This window comes from Xenopus laevis, chromosome 7L, assembly GCF_017654675.1.
Source record: "Xenopus laevis strain J_2021 chromosome 7L, Xenopus_laevis_v10.1, whole genome shotgun sequence".
Classification (NCBI taxonomy): Eukaryota; Metazoa; Chordata; class Amphibia; order Anura; family Pipidae; genus Xenopus; species Xenopus laevis.
This window is the reverse complement of record NC_054383.1, coordinates 135210623-135224761: the sequence shown is the minus strand read 5'-3', so window position 1 is coordinate 135224761 and position 14139 is coordinate 135210623. Positions and strand designations below refer to the sequence as shown.

At 45.6% G+C, this 14139-nt stretch overlaps 1 protein-coding gene across 1 annotated transcript in view; it reads left to right on the top strand.

Annotated features, from left to right (window-relative positions):
- LOC108696880 (histone-lysine N-methyltransferase 2B) overlaps positions 1-14139 on the top strand; it is a 44183-nt gene that overhangs the window by 11377 nt on the left and 18667 nt on the right. Inside the window, exons 3-10 of the mRNA XM_018226570.2 lie at positions 152-2607; positions 3909-4077; positions 4228-4444; positions 5951-6006; positions 12927-13160; positions 13288-13379; positions 13483-13557; positions 13653-13766. Of these exons, the coding sequence (XP_018082059.1) occupies positions 152-2607; positions 3909-4077; positions 4228-4444; positions 5951-6006; positions 12927-13160; positions 13288-13379; positions 13483-13557; positions 13653-13766 (3413 nt within the window). The remainder of the gene's footprint in view (positions 1-151; positions 2608-3908; positions 4078-4227; positions 4445-5950; positions 6007-12926; positions 13161-13287; positions 13380-13482; positions 13558-13652; positions 13767-14139) is intronic.

The following is a 14139-nucleotide window of genomic DNA, read 5'->3' as shown; positions in this document are numbered from 1 at the left end:
CTTATTTTAAGGTTTACTTAAAAGGGCACCCAAAAACAGCCATGGGCATAGCTAGACTGAAGCTGTGTTGTTACAAACCCTCCGTGATAATTGCTGTTTGTCGCTTACTCCATGCTCATATTTGTTTCTCTGTGTTCTCTTTCCTACCAAGATAAAACGCCTGAACCAGCAACGACAAGCTCATTGCCGAGCGCAGCACCCCCCAAAAAGCCACTATGTTCCATTCCACCGCATCTAAGGCATGTTTTCATCCCTCAAAGGGAGATCCGTGTGCATCTCACTCAACTCGATCCATCACTGTTTAATATGGCAAAATACTCAACCATTATTACCCGACCCAAGCAGGAAGAGGTCCCTGATACCCCAGAAAAGCAGCACAAACCTGCAGATCCCAGCACAGTATCAGAACATAAGCTACCTGCCTCTGAACCCCCAAAACAGAACGTGAGACCTCAGAGAGCAAGGACTCGTACATGGAAGGCAAGTGCCTCTTTGGATTTTCGACGCCATTCCCAAACAGACCCCAGCCGAGAAGGAACCAAATCTCCTGCTGATGGCAATACAACCGATTGCAGTGATGCTCCTTCTGCAGACACGAAAAGTGTGACTGACACAACAGACCAGCAGGAAGAGTTAATTTATAGAAAAAGAACTCTGACTAGTCAGGTTGTTGCCTCTTCTGAACGTGATGGGGCTTCTCCTGTAGGAAGGTGTAGAAGAGAGAGGCATGCGAGCCAGACCAAAGTGTCTGAGAAGGATTTATCTGCTTCACCAAACAAGGCTTGTACTGCTTTCAAAGAAGGACAGAGGGACACCCAGGTTCCTAGAGTAAAATGGAAGCTTCGAGTAGGTTACAGGCAAGTGAATGAGCTGGAAGCTGATGCTTCAGAAGAAGATGTGACCATGTCTGTGGGCAATGTGGAGGATGGACTACAATGTAAAGAAGGTCTAGCTTCTGAAATAAACGATGGCCACCCCTGTGGAGAAGCGGAGAACCTGGAGGCAAGTGAATCTCTGAAAACAGAGGAGAGATATCGGTCAGACGGCTGTGGTACTGGGGAAGAGCATAAAGCAGACATGGGCTGTGGGTCTGAGGGAACGTTGCTACCTCCTCATGAAGATGGATCTAGTTTTCCTGCCTCCTTTCTTTCTGCTGTAGCAACACAGGAAACGTCTGTGCCGGACCTAACTTCTACAGATGAGAAAATTGGTTTAGTTTCGGCGATGGAGTCTCCCGCCTTGCCAGATTCCACATCCGCGTACCCCAACAACAAAGTCAAGAAATTAAGCAACGGCGAAAAAGCAAAACTGCTGCGTGCCAAGAAGGCTGAACAAATGGCCGCTAAAAAACTGCTGGCAAAAATAAAGGAGGCAAATCTGAAAGCCCAGCCCTGTATGCAAGCTCGGTCTTCCAAGGAGACTGCACCAAGGAACCGCAACCTCTCAAAGAGAATTCAGAGAATCGTTGCGCCCGTGGCTAGTGCCCGCCCTTCACGGGTCATTAAAGCACCTCGCCGGTTTCTTGATGAGGCGGAGTTATCTCCTTTTACAGAAAACCAAACCAAGGCCAACCCGGTGTTGCCTGATGCTGAGGTCCTTAGTAACAGCTTGGCGGAGCCGGAAGTAATATCCGACCCACTTCCTTCTCCTACGGAAACGTTTTTGAATCTGTTTAGTGAAGATCATCTGTGTTTCCTACCTCCCCTCTCACCTGAGGCAGAATCCACACCCTCCTGCCCTTCTCCTGCTTCTTCTCCTACTTCAACTTCTCTTCCTCAATCTCTTTCGGAGAGCAAGCGTAAAAACATTCTTCGGGCACCTACCTTTTGTTGGAATTCGGTTGGTACTGCTGACCAGGAAGCCCAATCTACTCTGTGCTCCTCTAGACCTCTCTTTCGCCTGCAATCTCCTGCCTCTCCACTAGAGCTGTTACAACTAAACTCTCCACAGTCTGCTCCATCCTCCCCACCTCCTCAACCAGTTCCCAAATCAGAACCTAAAAGGTCTCCCCTTCTCCGGGCAGCGCAGTTCACTCCCAGTGAAGCACATCTGAAGATCTTCGAGTCGGTGTCTTTCGAGGACCTGGATAGCAAAGCATCATTTTCCCCTCTTGTTTCTAACCGGCAGCATTATGGAGACTTCACTTCAAGCACAACGGCCAATGTCTCTGCACCAGAAACCATGACTGCATTGGTGGCCAAACAGAGCGATGTGAATGTAGGAGGTCGCCGGGCAAACCATCTTTCCATACCTATGTTTGACTCTACGTCTGAGAGAGGGGATGCTTTGTTGGCCACTGAACCAACACTAAAACCCTCTGATCAAAATCTCACAGATCCAGCTGAGACGCTAAGCTTGGGGTACAAAAGTATCACATCCAAGATGGGGAAGCGCAAGATGGGAGCCATTAAATTGGGACATATGGACGGCCCTGGGGTGGTATGTAAAATGGCTATCAAATCGCCCACGGAGACCCTTGCCGAAACAGGAATATCTTCTGCAGTGAACGATGAGACACTGTCTGGCACTGACAAAAAAGTAATTTCTTTGATAGAAAAAGCCAAGTTGCAGTTAATACGGATTGACAAGCAAAAGAATTCTGAAATGGTGAGTTCCTCTGAGCTTTTAGATAACAAATATGGTGAATAACAACCTAACATTTTCTTTGTTGAGAAGTGGGCACACTCCCACTGGTTGCCATTCAGGAAACACATAGTAGGAGAGCCAGATGGCAAAAGGGAACCCAATATTTAACAGTGCAGCTTGTGCCGGATTTACTGTCTGGCTCAATTGGCACAGGCGCATATTCAACGTGTATAGGATCTGAAGCTGCAGCTGATGCTTCTTCAGCCACTTCTACCCATACCCAGGTAGTTATGCCCTTTTTAAACCAGTGTTGAGTTAAAGGAGAACTATAGGGTAGTTAGAAATGTTGTACATGATGTTTTGTGCTTCTGTACCAGCCCAAGGCAACCACAGCCCTTTAGCAGTAAAGATCTGTGTCTCCAAAGATGCCCCAGTAGCTCCCCATCTTCTTTTCTGCTGATACACTGCACATGCTCTGTGCTGCTGTCACTTACTGAGCTTAGGGACCCACTCACAATATACAGTACACATAGAATAGAAATGTCACAATATAATGCTGATTAGTAATTAATACACATAATTACTACATGGCAGCACAGAAACCAGTGCAATTAGCATCAGAATTGAATAATCAGCAAACCTGTAGCATCAGCTTATATTACAGCCAGGGAAGCTCATTTTCTGCTGGATAATTAGTGACGAGCCCTAAGCTTAGCTTCTCAACAGCCAATCAGAGCCCACTGAGCATGTGAGTGTCACAGACACTTTCCAAGATGGTGACCCCCTGTGACAAGTTTGAAGTCCTGGATCATTGCTGCTATTGACAAGCTCAAACTTTAGCCTCGTGCAATAAGTTCACTATATAAATGATAAATATTCATTTTTAGGTTTTAGTTCTCCTTTAAAGGGTTTGTTCACCTTCCAAACACTTTTTTTTCAATTCAGTTGTTTTTAGACAAAGGTAAGAAATGTATCAACTAAATGTATCAATTTAGAACAATTTACAGGGTCGGCGACCTCCCCTCCCAGAGCTGCTTCAGAAGGTAAAAAATTACATTTTACACTTCAATATAAAAAATTAGTGACGAGCCCTAAGCTTAGCTTCTCAACAGCCAATCAGAGCCCACTGAGCATGTGAGTGTCACAGACACTTTCCAAGATGGTGACCCCCTGTGACAAGTTTGAAGTCCAAGCTCAAACTTTAGCCTCGTGCAAAAAGTTCACTATATAAAATATGCCATTTTTAGCCATATTTATTTTTATGGGTTAGTAAAAATCTTTATAAGTAATAATCCCTGTGGATTTTATATTTCTTCTATTAGGGTCAGGATTCACCAGTGCAGGGTCCACGGATTAAACATGTCTGCCGGCACCCATCTGTTGCCCTTGGACAGCCACGAGCCATGATTCCTGAGGACATCCCTCGATTGAGTGCTCTGCCATTGCACGAGAGAGAGCCCACTGAACCCTGCCCTGTAGACCAGCACGAAGGTAAGCTCCCTGTCTGCTCATTCAACGGAATTATGCGAGTTTTAAACTGTCATCCCCAGCTCAGATAAGTGTCTGTGAGCAGTGTACTTGTTATATATCTGTTGGGTTACAATACTGACCCAGAATGAGTCGTCTCCTCTTCCTTTTCAGAAACTTCCTCCGCCTCTGAGACAGAAAGCAGCACCGTAAAGCAGAAGAGAGCCGCCCCTGTACGTAGCAAGCCGAGGCCCCCAACGAAGGCAAGACTGCGCATGGGTCGATGTGGCGTTTGCAAAGGCTGCTTGGTGCAGGATGATTGTGGCAAGTGTGTCAACTGCAAGGACAAGACCAAGTTTGGAGGCCCAAACACCAAGAAGCAGTGCTGTGTGTGAGTTTTTACTATCAGTCTGCCGAGTAATCCTTACAAGTACCCTGCTCGAATCTGGGATCAAGCAGGGGTTGCATGTATTGATATTCAGTGCATCAGATCCACATGGGAAGCACTTGGATACTCTCTTTGGCTACATGGAGATGTTTGCTGGAGAAGAAGGGGCGACTCAATTAAAATTGTTGATTTGGCACTACCATAAGCCAAAAGTAAAGATAGACATAGGAGCGGAGACATAGGAGCGGATACTTAGGGCCTCCTGGTTTCCTTGCCCATACTTCTGACCTAGGTTACTGCTTACTGAGATGTGGCTTTCCCCTAGGGTTGCCACCCGGCCGATATTTTACCGGCCTAGCCGGTAAAATACCTACCGGGGCCGGTATTACAAATTTACCGGCAATGTAAGTGCCGGTAAATTTGTAATACGATCAAAAGGAGCCCTCGGCCTGCCCCCAATCCCCTGCAACTTACCTTTTCTTTTGCCTCTTCTAGTGTCCGTGATGTGGCCCGCCCCTTTTGACTCCACGCCCCTTTTGACATCACATTCCGCCCCTTTTAGGCCCCACCCCCATCAGCTGGTACATTTTTTTATAAAAGGTGGCAACCCTACTTTCCCCCTCCATTTTTTAATTTATGTCTTTGATTTGTTGGATCCTTAAGGTGGCTGTATATGTCCCACTGGTGCTCTGTCTTAAACACCATATAGTCGAACAGGTAAGGGACAAAAAGGACAAATGTAGATACTGCCATAGAGCAATATTATTGCAACCCACACAACATCGTCGTGGACCATAAGATCTGCTCGTTTGTAGAGGTTGCCGTACAAGCAGATCTTAACCCCATATGCCCCCAAAAGGCAGGGCACTATCGGGTTAATCCAATTGTTCGGCCCTAGGGCCAAACAATCAGATTACAACTATGGCAATGGGCGCCGATGGGACAACGGCAGCATCAACTAGTCAATGTAGTCCTCGATCCAGACCTGCCCGATCAATTTCTGCCCAGTTTTTGCCCAGATTATCGATCAGGGAAAACCTTCAGAACACCCCAGATAAACTGCCAAATCTGTCTAAAGGACCAATATCAGATACTTTAATCTGTCAGTGTATGGCCACACAGGCAGGTAATTAGATTTCCAGGTAAACCATTTCCCATCTTTTTTTTCTTTTTTTCTGTGAAGCACAGGAGACATTGGGGCTCATTTATAACCGCTGTGCAAATTTGCTTCTGGGCAGTAACCCATGGCAACCCTATCAGATGATTGCTTTCACTGGTTAACCTACAGCTGTCTGAAAAAAGTTAATCAAGGATTGGTTGCTGTGGGTTACTGCCCAGGTGCAAATGTGCCCAGGGTTTATAAATGAGCCCCATTGTTTTATATACAGTAGCCCTGCCTTATCTGTTTCAGCAGAGCAGAAGGCATAGCCTACAGATAAACACAATTAAGATTTGTACTTATCTACTACATAAGCAGAACCATTTCCCATCATCTCTTGTGTTTGCCAGGTTTCGGCAGTGTGACGCTATTCTGGCACGGAGGCTGGAGAGAGCAGGAAAGAAAGGTGAGCCCCGATTTCACTTTCTGTCCCTTTCCCTGTTGCTTTTAGAAATAGGGACCAGTCCAGCTGATACGCTTATGCATCAAAGGCAAGAGGAGAATACAGGTATGGTGTAAGAACAAGGGGGTGCTCCTAATAAGTAATAGGTTACATCCTGCACAAGTCCTTGGGCACCTTTGTGTGGTATAATTGGTCCGTTCAGGAGCATCTGCATGAATTAAGGACTACAAACATGTAGTTGTAGTTAAATGCTACGAGCAGTTTACTTGGTCTAACCCTCTGTGCTGCTGTAAAAAGTGTTGTTCTGGGATCCCAGTGTGGCCAGAACCGTATCAGTCAAGAATATTGGTAGAACAGCCACTTATTTCTTAGTCCAAACTTGTGGGAGGTCATTGGGCCCTACTTTGTACCTCTTGTAAGACTTCAACAGTGCCCCAGGCTGGTTCCTCTGCCATTAAAGTGCCAGCAGTGATAGGACCATATTGGACTGGAGCCTTATCTCAGACACTGGACTTCAGAATTTTTCTACATTATCCAACACATTCTATAAGGTACTGGATAGTCTGAGATCGGATGAAATGTTCCTCTGAAAATGAGGTGCACTCACTCGCGCCTCCGTCCATGGCGGCATTCTTTCCAAGATGGCGGCGCCCAGGGGGAACCACGTGAAGTTTGGACGCCAGCGTGCCAATCTGGACGCCAGCGCCAAAACGTCTGTGGATGACGTCATCACGCACGTTTTGGCGTGAAAATTAAGGACGCCAGAGGATGTCTTGACCTTGCCTGTATCCTGATTACGAAACTAAGCTGCCTACACCGACCTTTTGCCTGGATTGACGACTCTTCTTCTTGACCCCGAACTGTGTTTATATTTGCAAAGCTTCCTGTTTGGTCCGCAACTGCAAACTGCGCCTTTGGGCCCTGACAGTATAATCAGGCAAAGACTGAAATCCTCTGGCATCATTTTATAGGTGCATTTTCACTCCAAAATGTGCGTGATGACTTCATCCGTCCTGTGCTGACGTTGCGTGTTGACTCTGCACTTTTTGACGCTGGCGTCCAGATTGCCATCACCGTTGTCCAAACTCCGCCATCTTGGAAAGAACACCGCCATGGACAGAGGCACCGGTGAGAGCTCCAGTGAGTGCTCCTTGCATTGCTGTAGCTGCAGTGACCCAGTAAGACAGTGATTGCTAGAGAAGGCAGCCACTTTAAAAAAAAAAAAAAGATGCTTCAATGGTTAATTGGTTCACCCTGTTTCGTTTCTCTTGTATCTGGGGAACACAGAAATGCCTGCGTATAGCTCCACTCCTGGAGCCAGGACACGTTGCATAGATATATCAATGGATCCACTCTCTGTACCCCTTCAGGTCACCTCCTTTCTATAAGTGTCCTCCTAGTTGGACTAGATATCTACTGACCTTTCAGTTTAATCTCGTATCTAAATAGAATGCCACCCTGCTAGACAGTCTGTCAGCACATAAGTGAGCTATTTAGAGCAGCGCTTCCTAACTTTTTCAATTCAGTGGACAGGTTTGTCATACCGAATATTTGAGATTCATTCAGAGAAGACTATAAAGCTCGTCAGCAAGATGGAGACCCTAAACCTCATTTGAAGGAGCTACATGTGGCCTGTGAGCCTTCAGTTGGACATATCATGAGTTCTAGGTGTAGAAAGCTGATGCAACAATTGTGGCCATCTACCAAGGTACACAATTATTTGGCTGGCTAGCAATATCCGTTCTAAAGGGCCACCAGAGTCTAGAACAGTGTGTGGCCTAAGCCCTTATTTACCTCCGCCTTCTTGGTGCAAACTTTGGTCCCTCCATCACTAGTAACAATCATTCTTTCATTTCCCTGACCTCGTTCTTCCCTGTAAGGCCCGCTTTGTTTCCGATGCTGACCTGCTTATATCGTCTCCGCTGATTGGATGGACCCATCAGCTTGGCACTTCCAGAGCAAAACTGATATTTTAGTTCACTATTAAGAAAACCCGGCAGCTCCAGTCCAGTTTCAGACAACTTCTGGTCAGACCTGTGTGATACTGTCTAGCACAACTCTCCAGTTTGACAAGAGTGGGGAGCATTGTACTGTTTTTTTCCTTGTCTAGGCCAACACAGAAGAGCAGGAGCCATAACCCTTACATTTTTGGAATTCCTCTTCTCAAGAAGTGGCAAAACTGCTAAAGGTATCTGGGGGAAAAATTTCTGTCGGGCAGACTAACCTCTTGTCCAGCATGAGTGCTCCAACAATGTCTATTGGTCCACAAGTTGCTTATCAAGCATCCGTCAGGATAAATTATAGCCCCTCCCCCCCATGTGGCACAGTAGCCATCACTTCAGATTCCAAGATCTGTCTGACATCATCGAAAAAGCAGCTTGGACTGAAGTTGAGTTCACCCAATAATCCAAAAGTAGTAGAAGACGTTGGAGAAACCACAGTCCATATAACCATTTTAGAACCCAAATGACTGCATTCCCCCTGCCTGCGATGCTTTAAGGGGATACAGGAAGAGCTGATGAAGAACGTGGTCTCCAAAAAAGAACATATAGAAATTAACCTCTTGAAACCCCCATGCAGTTTCATGCTGCAAACAGTGTCCAAGTCAAGCAAACAAAATAACCTTCTTGTGCGCAGTCCAAAGATAATTAGAAGAGGCTGCACTTATGACGTGTTCAAACCTGGTGTTTGGTTCTGACTTTGAAAAGGTTCAAGCGATACACCTGCTCCACAAAACTCGAAATTCTTAAGACTCTCTAAGGTTGATCGCCCAGGTGATGGAACACCAATGACAACATTGCAGATGTTGGTAAAGCCCCTCTGCTAATGTCTCAAGATGACCATGGAATTACTTAAAACGTTTACCTAGTGTCGGAGTTGTTGAACTTAGACTTCCCAGTTTGTTTGTTTTTTTCAAACAACCTTTAATACCAAGTCATCTGATGCGATGCCTCACTCTCTGTCTCTTAGGCCATGGCTTTAGACCTTCCACCAAATTGAAGGGACTTCTGATGCAGGGGCTGGTTCAACACACCAATTCGCAGGTCTTCCATATGCTGGTATGGCTGTTGGAACCTTGATATGAAAACAAAAAGCTAATTTTGAGGTTTACAAAATCTACTAGGAGAACTTGGGAGTCTGCCCCAAACCACACACATAATTTTTCCAGGAAGCACTTCTAAAGGAACAGAGTCGTCAAAAAGACAAGTGTCTGTGTTGTGTGTACAGTAAACATTGGTCACAGAGACATTTTTCCAGAAGGGGTTGACTGGCATCAACACTTTGCCACCCTATAAAGCATTTTAAGAGCCACAGACTTCTCTTTTAAAGGGCCATAATTTGTTGCAGTAGCCCATTTTCATGGCCAACTTTGTGCCCTATGATTCAATCACGTGTTTGATTTTTAAGGAAGTTCTTGCTTGCTTTGCTTTGTACATAAGGTTATCACAGATTTTCCTGTGAAAGATCACAATAAAGACCAACTTATCTGAATGATGTGTCCTGCCTCCTGTAGGGGCACAGCTATACCCAGGCATTCCTGTGAACCCCAAGAGACAGGAGAGAAAAGGTTTGAGCAGTAAGCACCCCAAAAGAAATTTAGATTCCTCTCATCAGTTGGTCTTGATTATTTTTTTACCGTTTTGAATTACTAGGTTCCTGTACTACTGCCTGTAACGGGAAATACTATCTCGTTGTTGGGGGCAGCTGTGTCCTGACGGAATAAATGTGACTGCATGGCTTCAGTTTTAGAATAGACTATTGCTGTCTAAATCAGCAAGGATTGGGCTGGACATACTTTTTGACTATTCTTTTTAATCAGGAAAAATCGATGGTTTTGGTTGCATCCAAGGCCAAATTGACCAACCAGGGAAACTGGAGCTCCGTGTTTGGAAAGTTCTTAGATTCCCAGTGCACAGATAAGCCCCCTGCATAATGCTAACAAAACATACGAAAAATGAGTGGCCAGAGGGGGGTGTATACTGGTAATCTAATTATTTACCTCACAAGGACCAACCATGCTTCAGTTTCCCTGGTTGCCAATTAGAAAATACTAATTTTTCATGATTAAAGCAATAACCAAAAAGCCTGGTCAGCACAAGCCCTATTCATTGCACGTATGTTGCACTAGGGGAGATACTAATGCCCCTTTAAAAAGTGTATTTTTTTTTATCATTTACTATTAAATCTGTTTATTAGTCCAATGGGGGACACAGGAACATTGAGGTAAAAGCCCTCTCCTAAGGAGAGACTTTAAAGCAGAACTGGAGAGCCTCTGACCTCCCCTTTCATCCCCCTGCCCTTCTCAAGGCTCTTCAGTTAAACAAGACAAAGCAGAAACTTCCAAAACTATGATGATAACTGGCCCAATGACTAAAAGCCAAAATAAAAAAGACCAGAGGAGAGAAATTTGCTAAGGAGAAGTCCTGTGTCCCTCCATTGGACTGAAGAGAAGATGTAACTGAAAGAACTAAAACCTCCTTTTCTCTCAGGAGGACAGAGGAATGTTGTGAAGGCAGCCAAACGTCCTCCAAGGCAGGATGGAAAGAACCTGTATAAAAACCCAGAGAAGGGACACAAGTCAGAGTGAAAGGAGCCATCGGCCGCAGAACCTTAACGTGAGAAGGCCGCATCTGCAAATGAAAAGAAATGATAGAATTCGATAACCCTGTACTGCTGCCCTGCAAAGGCAACGTTCCGGCATGCCCAAGAAGCTCTAGGTTCGCTGGTGTAATGGGCCATCAGCTAGAACAGGGGAAGCTTCTTAAGGGCAATGCACAACGGACTTAATCCAGTGATTGTATCTAGGCTGTGACAATTGAATTGATTGGGAACCTCGTTTTCATACAAAGTATGGGTAGCAACCCAGCGACCGTCTCTTTATTTAAGTGAAAGTAAGATGCTACCTAGAGGAGAAGGGCAGGACAGCACAAATTACTGCCTTCTCTGCAAAAAATCTGGTCTTCTCCTGATAAGTTAAAACTTGATGTTGACAAAACCAGCAAAGCAGATAATACTGTGTTAAGGTCAAACTGCAGATATTTTCTTCCATGGGTAACCTCATCTGGAGTGAGACTGTAAGAGTAGATACCTGCACCTCAAGCCAAGTTTAGGCCCTTGGACTCCAGGCAGTATAACAGTAGCAGACAGAAACCAGCTCCCTGGCCTAAGCATTGCTTGGACTATCTTATCGGACAAGCACATGCATCTTTGAGATCAATGTCTTAAGAACCAGCTTCCAAGGATTCTTCAAGCAAAAAAAAAAAGGTTATCCTGTAGGAGTCTGCAAACCAAAACTTCCTGGGCTACTCCAGGGTAACCACTCCTTGCTCGGTTGAAGACCTATAGCAGGGGTCCCCAACCTTTTTTCACCCGTGAGCAACATTCAGATGTAAAAAGATTTGGGGAGCAACACAAGCATGAAAAATGTTCCTAGGTGGTGCCATATAAGGGTTGTGATTGACTATTGGTAGCCCCTATGTGGACTGGCAACCTACAGAAGCCTCTGTTTGGCAGTACACCTGGTTTTATGCAACTAAAACTTGCCTGGAATTCAAAAATAATCACCTGCTTTGAGGCCACTGGGAGCAACATCCAAGGGGTTGGGGAGCAACATGTTGCTCACGAGCTACTGGTTGGGGAACACTGACCTATAGGATCCTTGATTCACAAAGAACATTTGTGAGCGTTGTGTGTCCCATCACTTTGGTGTTCAACTTCTGGGTTCTGCTTCCATTCCGTCAGATCCAGTTGATTTTGATGGTGGTATCTGCCTGCAAGTTTATTACTATATGGATGATATTTGGAGAATGTTTCCTACTGCCCAAGGGAAGATGTTTTCACCTCTTTGGCTGCTGCAAGACTGAGGTCCCCCCACCTTGATGATTGACATGTGCTACTACTGTAACATTGATTAAATAGATTCTGATAGATAATCCTTGCGGTTATCGCTACACAATTTCACTGACTTCCAGAAAATTCCTTATAAGTTGGGACTCTTCAGGAGACCTTATGTGCTGGGATGTCTGGTTTTGTATCCCAGCCTTGCGTTCTTTGCTAACTTTTGCAACATGGGCTTTGCAGAGAGCATTTCCTTCTGTAAAACTGACCACTAGTTTTGAGACGCTTTGGCGGTGTACTGGAGTCTATTGCACTTGGAATGGTAGGAGCTTAGATTTCCAAGCCCACCAGACCTGGAAAGATGACTACCTCCCAGGCAACTATTTAAAGGCCAGGCTTCCGATGGTACAGAGAGTAGGTGCAGTGATGTACATTCATAACCAAGAGGACTCTGGTTCTCGTTTGTCTCTGGCCCTCAAGGGCCCTTCAACACCAGCCACACCCTGACCCTAATTATTATGTTGGATGCAGTCTGCTGGACTAATCCAGACACCAGTGTAGGAGGGTCATTGGGGTTTGACACAAGACCAGACATGTGGGTCTCACTACTAGTCAGTTAGAGCAACCTTGGAAAAACCTGAAGGAGGGCAAAAGGCTAAATGGCAAGTGGGATGATCTGTTGGTCCAAGTTATCGGTGTCCTGCCTCCCAACTGGAGGGGCTTATACCTCATCATTCCTGTGTTCCATCGGATGTGAGTGAAAGTTAAACTACCCCTTTAAAGAGCCACTATACCCTATGCTTACTTTGCATATATCTGATGCATCTAATAAGAGGCACATTTGACCTTTTCCATTATTTTCCCTGTTCCAACCCCCGTGACACCCTCGTTGAGGCTGCTAGAAAACCACTTTCCTTACCACCTGCCATAGACATTCTATTGTGTGTATAATCCCTTTGCAAGCAGAAGAAAGAGAAGCAGCAGCAGCGGTGGCCCCTGAACCATTCAAAAGTGTTCAATTCCACAAATGTTTCAGTGCTTTGGTAATACATTTAGATTAAACCACATTTCTTCCCAAACACCAGGTCGTAAAGCACCAGCGCTATCCCGTGACAATTTTCCAGACTCTGACGACACCTACCCCGATACCTGGAGGGCTGAAGAAACTGAAACCAACGATCCAGATTCTCTCTCTCAACGCAAGTCCTCCCGACGCTGCGTGAGACAGCGCCCGTTCTATGATCTTTTCCCCGAATCCGAAGACTCTGACTACGATCCTTCCCCCCGTGTCTCGCGCAAGAAAACCCGCAAAGAGTCAGGTCAGAATGCTGTAAGCAACGGAAGGTCGCCGAGCTGGGAGTTTGAAGGATACGGCACAGCGGCGGGGGGTTTGACTTGATTAGAGGATGAACATTAAATATGGTTTCTTTCCTCTCTGATTTACAGAGCTTCTCCCTCAAGAGTCCGAGGAACAGAGCAAACCTCGTAAAACTCCCCAGCAGCCTCTGATTCTTCGAGCTCGCAAGGGCCCAGAGCAAGTGAGTAGGCAAACGGTTGTCTGCGGGAATACACTAGTTATTTCTCAGCTGACCATAGAATATTCTTGTTTACTCGCATCTATATTGCTCCCTCTGTCTCCAGGAATTCGTTGTGAATGGCGGCTCTGGTAAATTGAAGTCCGCGGATGGGACTTACCGGTTGCGGGTTGATTTTAAGGTGAGGACCGACTACTGTGGCTTCTCTAGAAGTGGAAACTCTGTATATAGAATGATTCTTCTGATGGGTCTCCATGTTTTTTTTTTTTCTATTAGGAAGACTGTGATTTGGAAAACGTGTGGCTGATGGGAGGACTGAGTGTCCTGACTTCTGTTCCTGTCAAACCATCACTCATGTGCCTACTGTGTGCCAGCAGAGGGCAGCACAAGGTATTGACTGATGGCTGGAGTGGTTTTAGCATTGTCCATGGAGGGTGGCAGCCAGGGCAAGTTTCTGCTTTGCCACTCTCATGCCCAACCATCTGGGAGATCTAAGGAGTAAAGTTGGCAACCACGAAGCAGATAACATGGTTAACTGTCTGAGAGCAAATTGGTTTGAAGCTGTTAGTTTCTATGCCTGGGGCAAATTTTGCACTTGTTACATTACCCCCCCTCACAGATGACAGTTTAGCTCTATGCTGGTCTAAAGAAGGGATAGAACACGAGGTTTGTTCTCCTACATCTACTCTTGTGCATGTGCGAGAAGTTCTTTTTACCCCTTTCAGTAGATATGGGGCATTCTTAGAATTTTGGATTTAACAAG